At 43.1% G+C, this 14,147-nt stretch overlaps 1 protein-coding gene across 1 annotated transcript in view; it reads right to left on the bottom strand.

Moving 5' to 3' along the window:
• Positions 1-13,849, bottom strand: part of TMEM178B (transmembrane protein 178B) — a gene marked incomplete at both ends in the record, with an annotated part of 193,513 nt that extends 179,664 nt beyond the window's left edge. Inside the window, one exon of the mRNA XM_084297288.1 lies at positions 13,468-13,849. Coding sequence (XP_084153414.1) covers positions 13,468-13,849 — 382 coding nt within the window. The remainder of the gene's footprint in view (positions 1-13,467) is intronic.
• Positions 13,850-14,147: the final 298 nt, after the last annotated feature.

Consider the following 14,147-nt stretch of genomic DNA (forward strand, 5'->3'; position numbering starts at 1 on the left):
TTCCCACTGGGATCAGTGGATTACAATGAATGGCATTTGAAAACTGGAGGCTCCTTGGGATACCGGGTACAAAGCAGTCCTCTTTCCTCTTGGATATGAAAAACCATTTCACGTAAAAGGGACAGACAGCTCAAGCCTGCATAAATGAGCACAGAGAACCCTTGTGGCAAACTCTCAGCGGCACAGAGCAGCTCACTGTAGCATCCTCTGCCACACACACAGGGCTTCCACAAGTGAGGTGTCTGACATCCACACAGCTCAGCAGGCTGGCAGAGGACCTCACATCCAGCCGTCCCCACGGATGTGATGTGCCCACAGAGGTGACACCAGAAACCTCCAGTCTCCCCCTCTTGGCCTCTGCCACCCATCACACTGTACAGTTCCTCTGGAGCAGAGTGGGATCTGCTCCTCGTAAGGCTGTGGTCATTCTTCAACAAAAGTGGAAAATAAAAACTCCTTCTCTGATCCACCATCAGTATAATCCCTCTTCTCTGGGTGCTTAGGCACAGAAGTAGGTAACATTCTCATGCAGAATTCCCCAAAACTCCAGCCATGCTGAGCATTCCAGCTTGTCTTGCTCCATCCTCTTTGATAGAGCATTATTCCACTTTTTTGGGGAACTAAATATCTGCAAATGCTATTCCAGATGATGTTTTCCTTTTTTTTTTTGTTTTCCTGTGGGACCTTTCCATTCCCTTTCCCTGAGATGTGTGAGAGTTGCGGTCTGTTGCTGCACACACAGGTGCAGGAACACCCAGGAGCAGGTGCCATTAGCTGGTGTATCCCGTGACAAAACCCTTCCCACTACATGCAAACTAACCCAGCATCGCCAGCCAAATGGCTGAACGTTTTTGTGAACTGAAATACACATTTCATGGTAATTTAAATATGTGCAAATAAGAGTATAATTCCACTGCTGCCAGCAATCCTGAATGTTTAAATATAGTACATAAATACCATAGCTTCTATTTTATTTTATATAAACTATTTAAATGAAGAAGTTGAAGGCTCTGCATTCCCCTGGCTTATGAATACAAATGGCTGAGAATCTAACAGGACTTTGCTCTTGTTGAGCTAAGGCAATACAAGATGAAAGCAGATGAGGGAGCCAGGAAACAAAGACCCTATTAACTGCATTATCTAAAGGAAAGATATGAAAAATGCGCATTAAGTGCACACAGGCCTCATCTGCAGTCCTTCACGGACGTGTGGGGTGTCACAGGGAAGAAATGAAGTGCAGCTCAGACCTAGGTGAAGGAGACAAAGCTGCTGGGATGGTGCAGCTGGATTTGTCTTGGGTCCCTTCCCTCTCACCAGACAACCACGGCTGGTGTCAGACAGCCTGGTGACAAAACACTCCTTCCGTCAGGTCCCCCTTGACATAGAGCTGAATATGCTCTTCCTTGGGGAAAAAGGGGGAATTAATAGTAATAACAAATTAATCCTTCTCAGTCCTGTGACATGCTTCACAAGGACACAACGCTAGAAGGGACTGTCTGTGTTCATTTTTCTTGCATAGCAGGCAAGAATATCATATAATCCTTCCTCCTAAATATACCCATCTTCATCCTTAAAACCTGTTAGGAGTGCTGTGCCCTCATCACTTCTTCTAGGATCCCACATGAGCACAGCTTTCAGCCTCTACATGTATTCATGGCCCTCACACACAATGTTTTCTCTGCTAAGGTTGTCCTTAGCTTAAACACATCTTCCCCCTCTCCTATGTTCAACCCAATTTCTTCTGGATAACACTTGTATTTGTAAAATAGATTTTTCATCCCTCTCTTCATGCTAGTAACCTCACTCTGGACCTGCCTCAGTTTGAATTTGCCCTTCTCAGAGGTGGTTGACAAGAATAGTGAAATTTATAACAGAAAAGGGTTGATTAACGCCTTGCCCATAACTTAAAGGTTTCCCTACTTGAAATATCTGACCACACCTGCCTTTTTCCTGGTCACAGCTTTGCTGTCCTGTGTTCATGCTTAAGGACAAGCACACACTGATGACGCCCTTATCCTTGTCAACTGTAACTTGTGCTCCACAGGCACAGCCCACCTGCATGTTGGATGAATTTAGGCATGCACCTTTCCCACCTTCAGAGGAATCCCGCTGCAGAACCTGGGCAAGTAGGAAGCCACCTGAACCCCCACAGTCAAAATGTCTGGGGGACAAGAATTTCAGTATGCAATACAGAGGGTATTTGTCCAACAATGTAAACCTGTTCTGGTTTACACTGTTCTGGTGCAAACATTCACACTGAAAAGAAACATCATATTGTTTCTCTCTAACTGCATGACACTTATTTCTTTCTTTTCTTTTCTTTTCTTTTCTTTTTTTTTTTTTTTTTTAATTATTAAATTTCACATCTTTTCTACCATCCTGTCCTCAAGATTACCCAGTTCTCCATATATAATATTCCAGGCCTTCTTTCCCTTGGCGGTGCCACGTTTTTGTGTCAGCAGCAAGCATCTTTCTATTTCTGCCCAGACCAATGACAGCAATCACCTCCCCTTAAAGACCCTGCTCCGGTATCATTAGTGACATTGTTAAATGAGGTTGGTCCCCTACTTCAAGAACTCTAGTCTGGACCTGCCTTTGTCTTAATGCTCCTTCTCTCTGCACTTGTTGGCTTCCTCCAGCCAGTTCCTTAAGCACACTGCAAATTGTGTGCTAATTACCTTAACATTGTAATGAATTGTTTCCTCAGGGGCAGAATATAAAATCCTTTGCCCAAATCCCAATATGTTAGTTCTACTGAATTTCTTTGCCTGGAAAACCAGCTTTCTTCCTGGCAAAATATATCAGGGTAGTTTGGCACACTTCACATAGAAAAACATATGTTGCATGTGTATTTCTTTCCCCTGCGTGTGTTTAATTCATCTTTCCCTTAGAACTTCCTTTAAACTCTGCTTAGTATTATTGTGATCAAACTAAAAGGTCCTCTGTGGCCCAGACAATTTTTTCCCTTTTCTTTAAATATAGATTTGCTACTTTTCATTCCTAATGTACCATCTTAATTAGACAGATTTATTGAAAATCCTTTTTACTGGACTTGCAATGTCACATACCACATCTTTCAGTACTCGGAGATGGAAATTATCCAGCTTCCCAATTTGAGCCCATTAAGTTATTTGAGTTTTTTTCCATTTCCCCTGTTCCTGGTAGCCGGCCACTTTATCTCTCTGATCAGTATAGCATTCCTCCCTATCTCTTTAACTATTATGGAATATGATCGAGAAGAACTGGGTAATCTTGAGGTCTGGTGAGCAGACAAGGGGTGAAATTTAATACAAAACACCAACTCATGCACTTAGAGACTAACAGTGGGAAATTTCTGTCCAGTGCCAACTTTTGTCCTGCCGGATATGTTTATATCACTGGACAATGGTCCTTTGTGTAAAACAGGGATAAACCCACTCTTCAGGAGTCCTTTATGGTTAAATATCAGGACATGTACTATTCAGATACTGTCACAAGGGGAAATAACAAAGTACCTAAGGCAGAACAATTGGATCATCAGCTGCCATAAATCAGCATCACTCCTTCGAAATGAGCATAGTGACATTAACTTACACCTTTAACATCTGATTTAAATTGCTGTTGGTGTTGTGTTTTTAGATTCTGTTATGTCATTAAATGACCCCAGGCAAAAGTATCTACAAAAATATATTTTTATCTTATTTTGTGCTCATAAAGGCATTTTTGTATATTCAAAGATACATATTGATTAGCAGAGACACAGAGACAAGCATTGTACATTCATATTTAAGCAGAAAGATCTTTTCAAATAGATCTGATTACCCAATAAAATTAAAATATCTGTTTTATCCTATTAGAAAGTCTAGAAATACATTTAGGAAGCTTTTCTAAAATGTCTCAGGAACAACAAAAGGTCTCTGAACTACATAAGGGCTCTTACAAGCAATTCTCAGTGACTTTCACCCACTCTGATGGGTATCTTAATGGGTCCCAATTACCTGTATACACCAGGCATCTTGGAACATCCATTCTTTTATGGTGTTTCAGCTCGCATCCATATGTTAAAAGAGAATCACAAGTCACTTTGAAACGGATCAGACATTTACTGACACTGCAGAGAGGTGGCAGAGGTGGATGGAGAGCTTCAGAGCCTGAGAGCAGTCCCTGGCACCTGGCACGAGATGCGGACAGTCACCCAGCTCAGGACATCCAGCTTGCCTCCCAACACTGAGTGCCAAGTCCCTCGGGATGGCTGAGGTAGAGCTGCTGGAGAAAGCAGATGGGGATACCAGGGAGGTCCTCCCAGCTCTGCTCCAGGGGCGTGTGACCACCTCTTCTGTACACCATACATGCGATTCATAAAAGACCTTTTCTGTACAAGCCCCTCAGCTCTGGAAATACCTCCCTCTGTGCCTCCCCCTTTACGGAAAATAGCTGTAATTTGTAGTTATTATTTGCATATTTGAGCTGGAGGTTCCACCTCAAAACACAGTTGTCCCAAGCACTGGACAAACGCACTGACTTCTGCTGGGGAGACACACGTTGATGCCTTGGTAAGGTTACACGGGATGAACTCATGGCATGAAGGCAGGGCAAATTACAGAAGACAGTCCATGGGGTGTCCTCTGTGCCCCTTAAGCTTTATGTTTTAGTGTTTCCTCTGTTCAATCTATAACCCTGTTTGACCTACTCAGTGGCTGAAAACCCAGGCCTGGGCTTCACAACAGGCCCCATGCTCTCCTCTGATCCTCCTGCTCCCCCTCTTGGCCCCTCGCCTGGGCTCTTTCTGCAACACCCATCAGCCAGCACCCCATGCTAAGCTTGTTCAGCCTTTCTGTCACCTCAGATCATCACTATTAAGGACTTCTGGCCTGTTCTCAGGCCTTTATCAGCCTATTTATCATTTCTTTCCTTTCTTTAAATGCTGATTTGATCTGTGCTGCACTCCCATTCATAGACATTTTACTCAGCAATCCCCTATCTACTTTTGCCCTGCCATCCCAAATCCCTATTGACCCACGCTGGCTGCTCTCTGCTATCTCTGACAGAGCATCTCCAATGGGAATCCCACTACCTGGCTAACTTTCTCCACTACAAATGCATTGTTCCCCCATGTAGTTCTGCTCTTCTCTTGGGTTTACTACTCCAGCTCAGCTAGATCTCAGACTGGCAGTCATAGTCACCTCTTTGCCACATTTGGCTCACTCCTCAGACCCTCCCACCTCCTCCAGCCCCCGCTTCAGCTGTTACACAGGATTTCATCCAGTTCTTCCATGAGAAAAATGACTATGACATTCCTCTCCCAGTAGTTTTGCCTTCTGTTTCCTCTTCCGCTCCTACCACTCCTTCCTCATTCTTTCCCACAAATGAAAAACCTCCTAAGAGGTAATCTTCTTTCATTTCACATATTTGCAAATGAGTCAGTCTCACTTCATCTCCTGACCTTCCTCATGGCCATTCCTGTGCTCTCATTCTCTCTCCTCCTTGACCTCTCATGCCCCTCGGTCTCTCTGCTCCCGTAACACAAGTACTATCCAATCTCTTTTCTCATTCTCACCTTGAAACATTTTTTCTCCTTAAAGCATTTAGTTTCCTCTCTGAATACTGTGTCTTTTTCTCTCTTTCCTTTCATCACCAACCTCCTTGAACACACCAGGTACAACCCCCAGCTGGAGTCCCCCCACCAGTTCCAAACTAAGCCCCCCAGTTCTGTGCAGCTTCCTCTCCACTGAACCTGCTGCTGCCCAAGTCTTAGGCTGTGAAAATGTCAGCATGCTCTGAATGCTCTGTTCTCATCAGCTGCTGCATGACTACCCTCAGCAGTCTACGCTGTTTTAACCTGAGTTGTGTGTTTCATCAGCTACCAAGACATTATTCACTTCTTCTACACCACCTTTGAATCTGTTTCTTCTGAACATCCCTCCAGAAGACACATTTCTTCTCCCAGCTCTATCGTTCAGTGAAGTTCATGGGACTTTTCTCCTTCTATATTTTCATCCTTGGTAATTTCTATGGATTCCGCTACTATATCCATGCAGCATTGTACAGATTTACTCATCTAACGCAAACTCGTCTCCTTGTGTCTATACCCACAGTCTCTCTAATACTCCCTCAGAGACATAGATATCCAACTAAACTTATCATAGCTAAAACTGAGTTCCTAACATTCTCGTCCCTTCTTCTTTACTATATATTATCTTCAGTAATTCCTCTCTTGATTAGCACAGCCAAATGTATGACTTTCCTTGTTGTTCTGGTGTACTTGAGCAACATCATTCTGTGTATCTCACCATGTCAGTATATCCAAGGGATGTGTAAGGTTTTCAGATTATTTTTCCATCCTGGCTCTCATCATTGCATGTCTTTATTACTACAATATTTCTTTCTCTGACCTTTACAAATGTGATCTTGCCCTTCATGTAGCCATTCAGGAAGCTGCTAGAAATATCCTTTTCCAAACCTGCCACTCTGACCAGGTCATTTCTCTTAGCAGCCCTGGACTGCTGTCCCAATATCTATCTATCTCATTAGCGCAATCTACTTGTCTTCATTAAGGAAATGTCAACTTCTTCCTACAGTCAACCAAAGAGGTCAGTCCCCATCACCTACTTATTAATTTTTCAAGAAGACATGACCCATGATTTTGTTGATGCCATCCCTCAATCTCTGGAAGACAATGTTGTAAACATCTGCACGTCTTACTCATTACCCTTCTTTACAACCCTTCGTGGAATCCCGCATTTCGTGGTGCTTACAGAAATGTGGTCAGGCTGCTGGTGTTCTAAAACCACTGCCGGTCATGCTGAACATAATTACCTTGTCGTCTCCTTGTACTCTCTCACAAGGCGGCATTACTCTCCACTATTTAAAGTGCAGCAACATGTCAAAAGGACGGGGACATTTTTCTGTTCCGTTATTTCTTATCCATGATTAAGGCTCATAAATCCTGTGGTAGAAGTCTAACTGGTATTAATAATAATGAACAAAATCCCCATTATACTGCTACTGAGCTGAGGTACAAGAGATTAAGTCATTTGCCTCAGGTCATGAAGAAAGACTATGGTAGAGCTTGGACTGAATTCTGGCTCTGTAAACCCTGTCTTAACTCCAACACTACCTCTTTTCACCTATTTTGGTAGTTATCTACAGAGGATTATGACTTCAGCTGGATCAGCTGGACAGCTCTGAATATTTATTTGTGGAAGAATAAAGCATTATAAGAGAGAAAATGGGGAAATTTCCGTTTTATAGTCTGATTTCTCTCCTGCAGAGAAAATATGTTGGTTTATATTCTTTTCCATTAAGTGGATGCTATTTTGAATGGTCTGTTAAGGGCACTTGGATTTCAGAATGCACATTCTTTATTTATTTATACCTTAACAATAAAAAAATCCCTTTCTTTCTTTTTCTTTTAAAGAGGTGAATATGTACTCGAGAGTTCCAGCAACACTTGATTAGCAATGAGCCATTAAGTAACTTACATTATAAATGATTATCATTATTTTTGCAGAACCTACAAGACACAAAGTCTTCTTACACACTCACTGGCTCTGCAACAGTTAATGAACCCATGCCATTCTTGAACAGCTATTCTGAGTGCACAGAAAGACTTCTTCAATGAGTAAAAGCAATATTAATATGGATTTTTGTCAATGGAGTTGACGAAATAGTTCAAGTAATTTCATTTCTATGTAAATACTCTCTTAATATATGTTTATTCCTGCAGTAAACAGAGCACAACGGCACTCGTATTAAATCTTTACCCACACTTTTAAAGAAGTTTTTATGGAATAGGCAAAAGGGATAAAAATGCTGAGATTACTCAAAAGGATTTGGATGCTCAGTTAAATGAACAGGAATTAAGCACGCAGTCCTGTAGGCAGCTCTGCAAACTTCAGATTCTGTTGAGAAGGGCATGAGCCCATCATTTTTGCTCAGCCAAAATTTCCATTCATCTTCCCTGGTAATTTTGCTTGAAAGCCAACAGCTTGATTGAAATTTGCTCTTTAAAAGAGCATGATTAAAAACAGTTGCATCTCTGTTAAATTACATATATGTTCTTAGTATTTTTAGCAGATATGCATTATCAAAATAATTATCTCAGATGTGTCAGAGGAATGTGTCAAGTTCTCATTACTTCTGGTAAAGGTAATTTTTAACGAACTGCTTTTTGAGTTTGATGCAATTAATGTATTAAAATTGCTTATTTAAAAAGGGAAGGGCCAAATCCTACTGGAACTCACACGCATGAAACACCAGTGATTTCATCCATTAAATGATTTTGGAACATCTCTGAACAAGAGAATGCCTTTCCTGTATTTGTGGAAACATGCAGTTATTTGATTTCCCATCTGCATCGACAGACTAAGAAAACTGCATCACTGAAAACAGTGAGGGCGAAATACTTGGTTAACCTAAGATTCAACTCAAAGCCTATTTCCTGCTTAAATTTTAACTAACCCCTCCAGATGAAATTCGGTGTGACAGAATGGAGCACAGACCTTGTGCTGGCCTTTCTTCACGGGGACAATTTTAACCTCAAAGGAAACACTAAAGGCCTGAACTTGCTGCATCACCATGTTCAATAAAACATTTACTATTGACTTCACTAGGATCAGAATCAAGGCTTCAATAAAGTCCTTTTTATAATGAGTACATTTGGTGGGATTTCAGACACATAAACAAAACGCTTACTTACATACTTTAAACGTATGGAGGATACATGAAAAAACAGCTGTTGTAATTTGCCTGGCAAAAATTTACATTTTACAACTTAAATCCACAGACCTGAAAGGTAAGCTCGTAGCATTGCAAGCAGTTGTACGAAAAGGAATCTTTTAACTCCTAGAGATAGCTGCACGTAGCCTCTCTTCAGGCTTTTCCAATTGTGTATAAATAATCCCTAGTGACGGATGGAGTAGTCTTGTTAAGCCTTTCTTCCTCAATTGTGCCATGCATCTGACAATCAGAACAGAGAAGGCTTTCATCTCAGAAATCTTGCATACTATTTGGTGTGGAGTTAGGCTGCCCAGGAATTAGTTTCTCTTATTTTCTCTTTTTTTTTTTTTTTTTTCTTTTTTTCCCAGTGGTGGCATGGGTGTAAGCATACATGCAATAAAATGTTTTTTAAAAAGGATTTACTACAGCTCCCATGGACCTTGGGGTAGGGAGAAAGGTAAAAGGGGAGTTGAAATAATAAGGTCACTGTAAAGGTTTTATTAGATAAAATTGGATTCCAATGGCAGGCAGCAGAGCCCCATCCATGCAGGCTTAACTGGCAGACCTCCAGAAGTGAGATGCAAGGTCCTCTGAGCAGTAATTGTCAAAATGGAGCAGTCTCTGGTTACTGTGCAGCCTCTTTGTGTACTTTATCGTACCTTTATAATTAAACGATGTAATTTCTTTTTATCCTTTCTTGTTTCCTTCTCAGCTAGAGCAGGAAAGCATCTGAGCAGCGTTGCCATATGATGCAGACAGACCCTGTGGCTTGCAGGTTTATTTTTGGGGTCACTAAGAGTTGTATGCAAGGCACTGTGAGCTGGAGATTGCCATGGCAGGAAATGAACTCAGCCTTCCCCCTGCCACGAATGGATGCTTACCTGCATTTCTAACCTCTGCGTGCATAGTGTTGGAGGCGGTTGGTTCCCTGGGATTTTTTGGTAGGCTATAGCTGCTTTTGCTATGAACTCAGTGGCAAACAGGAAGCCAGTGGATCTAACAGGATATAGGGAACACTATATTCAAAAGGGCATTAAGCAGCAGGGCTACTTAATTGACTGAGGAGACTCTACAGATGCCTGAGAATCAGAAGAAGCTTGAAGCATCGTGCTGGACAAAACAAGGGCCAGCATTTCCTGGCTGCTCAGGGCTTCAGGAATCAAGACTGAAATTTTGGTCCTGGGATGTTAAAAGACTTGATCAAATGCCAAGGCAGAAACAGAGGAGCAACTTCATAACCTCTTCTTTTTGATTGGTCCTTCTTTACAAGATTGCTTTCCCTCAGTCCAGATAGCCCATTCATAGGCATAAAGATTATTCGTGTGAGTAAAAGTTAGCCAGACTGGGCCCTGGGTTTGCATTTTTGACTCCAGTGGTCTCTTTATTGATTGGAATTTATGGTTCTTATGGTTCGGTTTTGCTTTGTTTTGTTTTTAGTTCTGATAACAAAGAGAACGTATTGCCTAGTTTTGATGCAGTGTTGGAATATTCTTCAGGTCTTTGGTTTCTTCTGTCTGCCTGCCTCTCCCTGAGTATGCTTGATTGTAAAAAAATATTTTAACTCATTGCCTATTTATCTAATTGCATTATTTTGAAATTCACCTGGCTTCTATGGGGATATAAAAAATAGATAGGAAAACTATAACTGGAACCAACTACTTTGTATACGCAATAGTGTATATTATCTCTATCCGTAAGAAATCTGATGCAATGGGTTTCCAGCTTTTCCAGCAAAATCCAACATAAATGTTTTCATTTATTTGCCAGAAGTAAAACTAACAAATACAGAATAGAATTACAAAAGTGACCCAGAGTCTTCAGAAACAGAACAGTTTTTTAAAACCACTGGCATCAGAATACTGCCAACTACCATAGGGCCTGATCCTGCCATGAGCCATTGCCTACAGCTTGTATTAATTTCAGCAGAGTTCACAAGCAGAATAACTGCAGGGCATTTGCAAAGCTAGTTAGGCTCTTAATGACTTTTTTTTTTTTATTATCCTTTGATAGACAAACCTACCATTTTCAAAACTGGAAGTTTTGCCTAGGGAAAAGTGTGGGATCTGTCTCTAAATAAATGGATCACTTAGCTTCTGTAAAAAAAGAAAAAAACCTTAATAGCTTTCACATTCAATTACATATAGAATTATATGCAATATTTGGGGCCAGAACCTTCATTGGTTTATCCAGTTCCGGAAGAGGTGCACCAGATTTAATTAACAGCCAGCAGAGGATGGAGAGTAAAAGGCCCGTGTACCAATGCCATCCTCTCTTACATGGTATTTGCCCTGGAGCTCTGGCTTTACCCAGAGACATATTTCCTCTGTGCAGGAATATGCACCCCAGCCAGGGTATTTGATGGCTACAGGTACAGCATATTTGTGGTTCTTCACGTTTGCACAAGGTATGTTTTGCCCAGACTCCACCACGCCTGCAATTTCTAACTCCATATGAGTGTCTGACACGAACAAAAAACTAGACAAGCATGGTTGAGATGAACCTCCAACTCCTGCCTCCTCTGGGACTTGTAGCTGTTCTCAACATCTGACAGCAGTGCCAAATGTACTTATTTCACTTTCACCATTTAGCTGTGGATTGTAAAGAAACTTCTGATGTCTCTCCTTAGGTGGGAACAGGAACACTTGTTGCTTCCCCTTGTAAAGATGGCTCCTGCACACACATATCAGGTTTCTAATTCAGTGATTCCAGCATACAAGCATTATTAATAGGCAATTATTTTACATTATTTTTTGGTGAAGGCAGAGTAAAATCCATTCATTTTGATCTAGCCATGTACTTAAGTGGATAAACAATCTTACAATACTGCTATCCTAGGTTGTATTTCTGAACAAGTCAGAAGCTGAATCTTACCAAATGCCATTATATTTGCTCTTCTATGTTTCAACCTGGAGGTGCCAAAGCAACACTCTTCATCACAACTGAGACATGCAGTACAATCCTCCCTCCAAAATGAAGCCTATCTTCTCCTGCATTTAGCCACCTCAGTTTGCGAGGCCACATTGTCTCCATCACAAACACTGAACAGAGCTGCTCTAACACACAGCCTGGTGCCAGGGAATTTCACTGGGTTCTACACATCCCTGAACCCAGGACAAGGCAGGTGGTGGAAGAGGAATGACTCTAACTTAATTCAAGACGAAAAGCCTCTCTAGTAATTGAAACTGTTTGCCCAAGGTGAGGTCTGGTGCAATGTTTGCCTGCTAGCAAGGCTGAAATTCTCAGTTTGTGCCCCGAGCATGGAAGCACATGTGGCACAGTGATCCAGCCCTCAACAGCAGGTCCGGCACACCCATCCTCGCCTAGGTGGAGGAGAAGAATCCCTCAGCATTGGCACAAGCAGCAAGGTGCCAGGACGCTGACACTTGTCCCTTACATGCAGGATTGAAGCCACCAATTCATGCCATGTAGGTCATTAAATAGCAGCTGGACATTAAGGGTCAGTGGCAACACAGAGAGGTTCCCCACCGCATCACCCATGTGCATGGCTTCAGCGCAGGTCTATGCTGTGCAATGAACCTCCATGGCTCCCTTGTAAGACGTACGGAACTAGATGTACACATTGGCAAACACATGTGAAAGTATATCCCCCGCGAGTAATCAGCCTTAAGCATAATTCTGCATGCAGAGCCTGAAGAGGGAATGAACACGGGCTATCGAGGGAGTTTGGGACAGAGAATACACGTAGAAAACAAGTATTTTTAAAGCTTGCCCAGTGTAAAAAGCAATGATTTCACTGTGATGGAAATAAATCTCCAGAGAAACATCTGAATGCAACAGAAGAACCATGGGAGGGGAATGTTATTCTGTTGCATGGAGTAACCATGCTGTGGGCAGCAAAGATGCTGTCATCCCTAGCTGAAACCCCTGCAAAAAACATCCTGCAAAAACATAAATCTTTCATAGACGGGATGTATAGACAGGGTTTTATGCACATCTCCCCTTGATACACTTCAGATCAAAGAAACATTCGAGGTGAACTGGCCATCATTTTGAACTGGCATGTCTGGGGAAAATAGAATAAGGAGGAGCAGAAGACAAGGAAAAGAATAGCACAAAAATGCTACAGGCAAACAGATGCACCTCCACTTTGAGAGAGAATGATTCCTAACACTCCCAATAAATTCATGTAATGTTTTGTAGGCATTGAAAATATTCCAAAACAGCTCAGTGTAAACAGCAAGCTGTGTTTCCTCCCGCTTTTTAGCATTTCTCTTTGTTTACTCTCCATTTGACGACAGAAGATGCCTGCATGTGAGCGCTACAAATAGTGTAATTCCGGACTGATGGGGCATTTGGTAAGGGAATGATGAAATACAGACACATGCAGCCTCCAATAAAATAACATGTACTTTGCCTGAGTCAGCAGGGTCAAACTAAAAATAAAATAAAAAATACCCTGCGTCTGCTTTATTAATGCACTTTACTACTACGTGGGAAATATTCGGATGCCATGGAGATGGGCAGACTGCAATAAGCTTAGGGAGACAGAGACAGGCAAGAGACATTCTGGGGTGTGTCTGCAGTGGGTGACCCCACTGCCTGCTTGCTCCCCAGTCCCACGTCTCTGCAGTGGAGACCCTGTGGGGGACAGCCCTGGTGATGCTGTGGGGAGCAATGCCCAGCCAAGCCACCTCGCCCTCCGCAAGGAGAGGGGCTTGGCTGGAGACAACCGCTCCCATCTGCGAGCCCAAAGGGCTCTACTCAGCTCAGGAGGGCCTGGCACATCCATTTGGTAAAAACAGCCCTTACCTTTGGCAATCAGCTCCTCCAGCTCTTGGTCGAACCCTTGCCGGTGGCATTTCCTCCAGAGCCCCATGTTGGTTGAGTTGTACTGTCTGTTGCACTCGTCGACTGCGCTCATGGCAAAGATCTGCCTCCTGTTCCTTGCCAAGAGGAGTTTCCCTTCCCAGCGGTCCAACCTCGACCTGCTGGCCCTGAGAGGCAGGTTGTTGTTGGAGTTATATATGAAGCCAGGGTCATTTCTCTTAGTGGTGATGCTCTTGCACCTCTCCCTGTGCTTCCTGGCATCAGTTTCGTACCAATGGTCAGAGCAGATCGCCACAGCCAGCATGCCCAGGGCACACAGAGCTAAAGAGAGGCCAGCATACAGCAGCAACCTTCCAGCAGCCATGCCTCAGCTTCACAGAAACACCATGGGCATCTTCACAACAGGCAAAGCCCTTGAGCGTGAGGCCACGCCGAATCCTGCGGAGCAGCTGCTGGGTGTCACTCGGCAGAAGCTGCCTCAGACATCCCCAGCTCGTGCGGCTCACATCCACGCTGCGGGGGGACGCCCGGAGCGCTACAAAGTTCTGCCCTGGGGGCAGTCCTGGGGGCTCATCTGCCTCTGCTCCCCTGCGGAGGAGACCTGGCGAGGGGAAACACAGCCTCCCACCTCCAGCAAGCCGGCGACCCGCCTATACAAAGGC

The sequence above is a fragment of the Netta rufina genome (genome assembly GCF_964035555.1).
Source record: "Netta rufina genome assembly, chromosome: 1".
In the NCBI taxonomy this organism is placed as follows: Eukaryota; Metazoa; Chordata; class Aves; order Anseriformes; family Anatidae; genus Netta; species Netta rufina.